The 7907-nt window shown below is 43.9% G+C and overlaps 1 protein-coding gene across 1 annotated transcript in view; it reads right to left on the bottom strand.

Annotated features, from left to right (window-relative positions):
* The window catches only part of REEP1 (receptor accessory protein 1), a 50935-nt gene that overhangs the window by 38133 nt on the left and 4895 nt on the right, over nt 1-7907 (bottom strand). The window contains exon 2 of the mRNA XM_018568435.1: nt 5275-5372. Within this exon, the coding sequence (XP_018423937.1) occupies nt 5275-5372 (98 nt within the window). The remainder of the gene's footprint in view (nt 1-5274; nt 5373-7907) is intronic.

Raw genomic sequence — 7907 nt, 5'->3', positions numbered from 1 at the left:
CGCACTGCAAAGGTTAAAATGATCGTTGAGCTCAGGCATGAGCAATAAACTGTGTCCTCTTCTCTCTGACATTCCAGGTTGTGGATGGGCCCTCACATACAAAGCAGGGCAGGACTATTGGTCCTGGATGGGCCCTCACATACAAAGCAGGGCAGGACTATTGGTCCTACGTTGAACCTGATCACATCAGAGTGCGACTACAGGCCAGAGCGCCAAAGGGAAGAGGCCCAGTCGCACAGTGTTGTGGAAGCCTGCTGGAGCACAGAATACGGTAAATATTACAGCTAATTTCCCTACCTCTAGATAATTTTATATAATCCCCCCTGCACTGCAAGGGTACTTTTTAAAATAATTCAGCATCTAAAGCCAAAACTTTTTTTTCTGCATAAGTAAAATAAATTGAAAAGAATAAGAAACCATCCAATGTCTCTCTCTCTGGAAATCTCTGACTGCACCCTGAAGCTAATGTATGACACTAGAATGGATTTTTCCATCTTAAATGTGGTTTGGTGTTTTGTCATGTGGTTCCTGTGCTGACTGCACAGCCGCCAACTGTCCTTCTGTTGGACTATTTAGCTAAATACTGCCTAACCATAAAAAAGTATCTCACGCTAGTTTCATGTTACGGCACTTCCTATAAATGACTGCTCTCCTTATTTGAAAACATTAGCGTATAGGAAAAACAGTGAGGTTACCCTATCAAACGATCAAATCATTTTTTTTAAAGTTGTATATCTTACTTGAGAAACCTGATGGAGTTTTGTTTATTTAGGCTTATTGTCCATAACCCATCACACTGCTTACCTATAAGACCCTGAGAAATTGTTAGTGGGTGCTGCAGTGACAGGCGGATGGCGCCGCTTACATCCAACGTGAAAAAATAAATAAGCAATCAGCACTCAAAACTCCTCAGTCAATTGTCTTTATTGACATGTGGACAGGATCTCACACAAATCATGACGTATTGGGGCCGCCATGGGTCTCTTCATCAGCTATACAATGTGATCACAATGTATGCCTGATGAAGGGACCCATTGTGGCCCCCAAAACATCAGGATTTTTGCAATACCATGTCCAAATGTCAATAAAGATGTCTCACTAAGGAGTTTGGAGTGCCGGTGGCGTATTTATTTTTTCACTCTGTTTATTTAGACTGCACAATTATTTTATTGTTTTATAGTCATCAGTGCGTTTATGTGATTTGTGTTTTTGTACTTGTATTACTGTATTACTGTAGATCAGTGATGTGCGGTACCTCTGGTTCCGGGTAAGGCATTCCCCAGCCTCGCTCCCAGCACGTCCACCCCGCCCCTGCCGACCGAAGCCCCACCCCTGTCGGCCAAAGCCCCACCCCTGTCGGCAAAAGCCCCAACCCGATCCCAAAGCTAGTGTGAATGAGGAAGGGAGGAGCCTTCCTGTCCATCACTTGCTCGTCACTGCTGAGGCATTGAGATCGATGGCCTCAGTGTTTTTTCTTTTTTTGATTGGACAGCTTGGACCAATGGCGCTTTGCCTTTGATCTAAGCCATCCACAGAGCTCAAGCCTCTAACACAGAGTAGAGGCTGTGACAGCTGTTTCCTCAATAGTTAGGTTACACAAGCAGTAGGGAAGCCCGCTACTGTGTAACCTAACTACCTGTCAAAAGCCGGATGCAGCGCCGCCTGTAATTAACAGTCAGCGCTCCCTCCATGACAGGTTACACAGCGGGGGGCTTTCCCTGCTCTGTAACCTGCTAGAAGCTGATCTGAATGGAGAAAAAACTGTCAGCTTCAGACTTGAAGCTGACAGCTTTTTCCTCCATAATACTAGGTGAGGCTCTGCCTCACCTGCCTCCCTTTACCGCACGTCCCTGCTGTAGATGCATGATATGTGTAGTTTGTGGAAAAAAAATTCTATTTTTTTTTTTAACTTACTGAAATAACCAAAGTGTTTTAAATGTTACCACCAAAAGGTGTCATTCTTTTCTGTTTCAGGAACGTGGCATGATATGTGACTGAACATTAATGCAAAGAGGTTTAACGTTTGCTGTGTTGCAGGCCCGGTCATAAGGTATGTTTCCGAGTAATCTAACATTCTGGTATCACTGTATAGTATGGGACAACACGACCAGCAGCCAGCAAGATACTAAACAGCATCATTATCACTAGCCAACATACAAGTGTGTGCTACAGTGTTCCTTATCTCTCTGTGCACGCACATACACATGCATCGTGAGCCAAGAAATGACTAAAGCCCTCTATTTATAAGGCAAAATACATACTGGATACAGTTGTAAAAAACACACAGCACTTCCTCCAGTGATAATATAATAATCTGGTGGACCATGATATGCCGAATGGCATCCACAGTGCAATGTATACTAGGAAGGACCCCTCATTAAAAGGAAAAGGGGCACGGGTATCTAGCCAACATTTATGATTATGAAGGAGCCCTTGTCTGTTTTTGCTGCCTTTGTTCTGTTGGGGAGATTGCCTTTCACTTCTGGTTCATGGACACAACGGGAAGTGAGAGGAGATCTCTCAAAAGGTAGGGGAAATTCCACCCCTTACCAGTGGCAGTTGACAGCCAGTTTACAGGCGTCAATGAGTCAATACTGCCATCTCCTAAATCCGTTTTTGTTTTTTACCTAATGGCGAATTTGCATTGCAGTGCCATGCCGCAATCGCGTGCACACTGTTGCAGTGTAGCCCCACTGAGTGCATTGGTCACATTTGGCAAGCAATATTGCCTGCAAAATGTGACATGCTATGCAGAATTGAATTCAATGCAACAGAATGTGTACCTGAGTGGCTGTCATGTTAGGCTGGGTTCACACCTAGGCGGATTGAATATGCACGTTCTTGCGAATCGCAGTAAAAAACCGCGCGAAAACCGCGCGTTTACGAGGGATACTTGGCTGTATCCCAATGGAACCGCCCGACCAAAACGCCCCAAAGAAGTACATGTACTTCTTTGGGCGTAGGGCGGTTTCCCGTACTCACGGAAAACCTCCCAGATGGGAACCATGCACATTGCAAATAATGGCATTTCCCTGTTTGAGCGTTTTTTCGCGAGTACGAAAGCGCGGAAAAACGCCTAGGTGTGAACCCAGCCTTAGGTTTTAGGTGGGCTGTTGGAGGGGAGTAAAAACAGACAGCTGGTTCACGTTAAACCCCCATCTGCCCCAACTGCCTACCTAAAACCCAACATGGATGCCTACGTGAACCAGGATAAGACCAAGGGGAGATTTTCCTTATATTTTTGCCCTGGTGAATGTTGTAAATGTTTGGATCACCCATGATGTTCTGTGATAATGGCTACCAGGACAAATCAAGGGGTGGAACTCCGCAAAGAGGACATAGACAGGATATAGACACCTATGATATCCTGTGATAACAGCCACCATGACAAATTAAGGGGTGCAACTCCGCAAAGAGGACATAGACAGCAATAAAAAAAATGGCAAGAGATACATTTTAAAGTGACCCTGTCACTGCCCCATGCCTACTAAGATGAACATGTTATGTGAATTCACCTAAAATGCAAATGTTGTTGCTGCCTTTCTTTTCAGTATTCCTATTTAAAGTGCATTAAAAGGTCCAACCGCACCGCTCCCCCTCCTTGCCCCTGAAGTCGCCTGTGCTCAGCGCATCAACAGGAATACTAAAAGAAAGACGGTAACAGTTTTTGCATAGTAAGTTAATTTTGAAAAAAAACTTCACCTTAGGCCCCATTCACACTAGGGCGTAGTGTGAATTTGCGTCGCAGGAACACGTTCCCGCACATTCGCAGGACATTGTTTTCCACGTTAGGCGCATGTCCCCAATAGGTCCCTGGACATGCACCAACCATGGAAAGAAGTACATATTGCATTTTGGCGACATGCGTTCCGTGCTTTTTCCTGCGAGTTTGTGAACTTGTGAAAGTGTCGGAAAACCCGCTTTTGCTTGACCGCATTTGAAGTGCCATTCCCCAGTAATGGCAACACATGCACGTTCCATGTTTATACACATACCGTGAACGCATGTTGGAGCGCGCACTTTTGTGCATGTTTGACGCGTGTTCACCATACGCCCTGATGTGAACGGAGCCTTAGTAGTCATGGGATGGTGGCAGTGTCTCTTTAAAGTAAATCTTAGCTCCAAACAACCTTTCATGTTCTAATCCACTCAATCCAGTGCACACACTTGCTTAAAAAAACATAAGTAAATACAAATTAATTATACAAAACTGACATGTGCTCTTTAAAACAGGTAATATCTAAATTAACATTAGAATAGAACTGAAGCCAATACTTTTTTTTCGTTTCGGGTAAAGTAAGTGAGAGTTTTAGCCGCCATTAGCTTTTTTGCCATCTGTATCCCATTGGGCAGATTTCCCAATCTGAAAAACCACAACAGGAACTAAGAGGAAATCTCTCCAAAGTGAGGAAAATCCCTGGTGGTCAGCAGGGTCAACAGAGCTAGTGTCCCATTTGGAAGATCACATCTATTTCTGTTCCGGTGACAACCCAAAATTTGAGATTTTCTTTCACTTTCAGTGATAACATTCACCAGGACAAATGGAGAGGGTGAATCACCTTAACAGGAACACATTTAGCCCTCATTCACACTACTAACAGCCGGCACGTACAGATCCGTGCTGCGTGCATGGCCATATCGGGCCGCTCCGTGCAGGTGATTGTGTGATTGTACGCAGCAGCCTGTTCTTCTCTATGGGAATACGCGGCCGTACGCTCACCCGAACGTCACGCAGACAGGATCCATCCTGCACCCGCACGGACATGCAGTTCGGGTGAGTGTAGTGTGAGCGTATGGCAGCGCACTCCCGTAGAGAAGAACAGGCTGCTATGTACAATCACACGCAGCACCTGTCCTTCCCGGGAACGGCCCGATACGACCGTGCACGCATCACGGATCTGTACAGGCCAGCTCTTAGTAGTGTGAATGAGGCCTAACAACGTTACAGGGGTTCTAATCCCTCACCACTATCCAAAACTAAAAAAATTAAAAAGTTTTGGCTTGCACTTTAAGTTGATTCGGATAAGTAGTGCAAACACCAAGGATGGTTTTTCAAGACTATTAACCCAGAATCCAAAAAGAAATGATTTTACTGAAGTCAGATCAAGGAAAATGATTGCTGATTGGCCGCTGTGTTATTGCATTTTCTTTATCTCACTCCTATGAAAGAAAACCATTACAGAAAAACACGAGTCATGTACAAATGGATCCTGTAATTTAGTGCTTGTCATTACAGCTGAACACGAGAGATGATATAATAAAGTGAACACTTACATATTCCTTTATATCTTTGGACTTAACAGCCTTGTAGGAATAATAGGCGGGATACAGAGTGCCAAAGATCAGCCTGCAAACAAGAAAGAAAATGTGAGCTGGAGATAATCATGCATTAATTATACTAAGGTTAATTATAAAAGAGAGAGAGACGTGGAGTTGTTGGTTAGAGCAACCAATCAGATATCAGACATTGATGTTCAGGGACAGGTTAGAAAGGGAATGCAATGATTAGATTGACCAATTTGTATGGACAGTTGTTTTCCTTTATTGCTATTTTATAAAACAGGCCCAAGGGTCAGAACCACCCTTCCATTCAATAGACTATTCATCAGAAGGATTCTCGGTTCAGCAGTGGGCAGCACTCGCTCATCTTCTGCTCCGCTCCAGCTGTGGAATGTCCCCCAGTGTCCTCATGTCTAATGCAAGTCAATGGACCTTCAGTACATAAGTCGTGATGACTCAGCCAGAGCCAAATCGGAAAAGAAGCTGCTGAGACCAGTCTAGAAGCCAGGAGAGGGCCAACAGGACTAAGGATCAGGTGAGTATATCTGCTTTTTTTAGGCCCCCCAGACAAAATAAGAGCTTAACTTACCCTTGCAGTGGGGATACCCCCATACTGCAGCAGTTATTTAATTAGCCAAGTTCTTCTTTAAGGTTATATGTCTCTGTTGCTGTGTGATGTCCCCTTCTTCACCACTTACAGGGGAGACATTGTAGTTTGGGACAGGGATAGGCAACCGTGACCCTCCAGCTGTGGTGAAACTGCAAATCCCATCATGTCTCTGCCCCTGAAAGTCAAGCCTGTGGCTGTCAGAGTCTTGCAATGCCTCATGGGACTAGTTTCACCACAGCTGAAGTGCCAAGGGTTCCCCACCCCTTATTTGGGATTTCAGCCAAGTCAATATAGAACCTACATGCTGAGTTTTTTAGAGGACTACAAATCCTAGCAATACATTATTAAGCAATGCAGAATAATACCATCATCTATAGAGGACTACAAACCCCAGCAATACATTATACAGCAATGCAGAATAATACCATCAGCTATAGAGGACTACAAATCCTAGCAATACATTATTAAGCAATGCAGAATAATACCATCAGCTATAGAGGACTACAAATCACAGCAATATATTATACAGCAATTCAGAATAACAGAATATGAATTTTCTACACACTCTGTGCTGCCACTTTGCTATAGGATGCCAGCCTGATATCTCAGGTGGAGGGTCCCAGGAGGGCTGTGGAGGGTTCCCAGGAGGGGTGCGAAGGATCTTAGGAGGGCTGTGGAGGGGCTCATGGGGGTGGTAAAGGATCTCAGGAGGGGAGATGTGTGGGCCGGCACTGTAAACAGGAGCCATGTGGTTCCTAAGAAGGCTGCCTCGAGGTCCCCAGCAAGTGTGGGATCTTATGGCAGCTGTTCCAATTAAAAAATTTGAAGAGTTGGTATCGGTTTTAGATATTGGGGCATTTTCACAAGGTACTCGTGGAAATCCCCAGTATCGGCACCGATACTGGTATCAGTATTGGTGCATTCCTAATTCTAGCACAAGAAAATATGCAGTAACCGCTCATATTATTGCTAAGCAACATAAATCCCATCACACTTCAATGAATTGAGTTTCCATGCACAGTCTTACTGCTTTTTTAAAAGACCAATCGATGCTGATATATTAGATACGGGTGGATGCTGGTGGTCTGAATGACCCAGTGCCTCGTATATCTGTTTGATATGACCAGGGAATGTGTTTTTATTAACAATACTGTACAGCTGATGTACGAAGAGGTAAAGTTGTGAAGCTGTTTCCCAGCTGAATGTTGGCCGTGTACAGGCTCTGGGTATTTGGCTGATGGAATGAACATTAGATGATTGCTTTGGGTTAATGTTTTAACACAGAGCTAGCAGATGAAGTAAAACAGCCATCTCTGAGCAACTAAAATGTGAAACATTAGGTAGGCCATGAATCACCCGACAACAGAAATCAAATGATCCGACTTTTAAAGTATACCTAGAGCCAAAACATTTATATTTATTTTGGACAGAGTAAGGAAGGGTTAAAAACAATGTCAGTCTATTTTTTGCCACTAGTGTCTTGTTCGGGAGATTTTCCATCACTTTCCATCCTGTAAGCTCAACAGGAAGTGAGAGGATATCTTGTCAACGTGTCTCCATGGGAAGATTTCTCCTCTATTCCTGTTCTGGTGGCATCTCATAATGGATTTGTCCTCACTTTCATTCCTGGTGATGTCAGTGATCAGGACAATTATGGAGACTGAGGGCTTGTTCACGCGCCATCTCAACACACCACACTGTTTTACTTTTTTTTCAACTTTATTCCATGTGTACAAACTGTACATGCCATTCAGATCCCCATGCAGCATGTCTGCATTTTTTCGCAGCACACTGCGCCACACATCACCCACTTTGTGATGCAAATCGGGCACATGGAAAACAATTGTGTTCTATGTGTCCTAGCGGTGATTGGCATTGTTCTGTTGCTGAAATACACCAATCACCACTATGGTGTGAATGAGCACTGAATCTCCACAGGCACAGACAGCATTTTATTTTTCATTTCTTTATAATATATATATATATATATATATAAACATACACAGTGTATATATTA

Source organism: Nanorana parkeri, unplaced genomic scaffold, assembly GCF_000935625.1.
Source record: "Nanorana parkeri isolate BGI_ZX_2015 unplaced genomic scaffold, ASM93562v1 scaffold1188, whole genome shotgun sequence".
NCBI lineage: Eukaryota > Metazoa > Chordata > Amphibia > Anura > Dicroglossidae > Nanorana > Nanorana parkeri.
The sequence above is the reverse complement of the archived record's forward strand: the minus strand, read 5'-3'. Positions and strand labels throughout refer to the sequence as shown.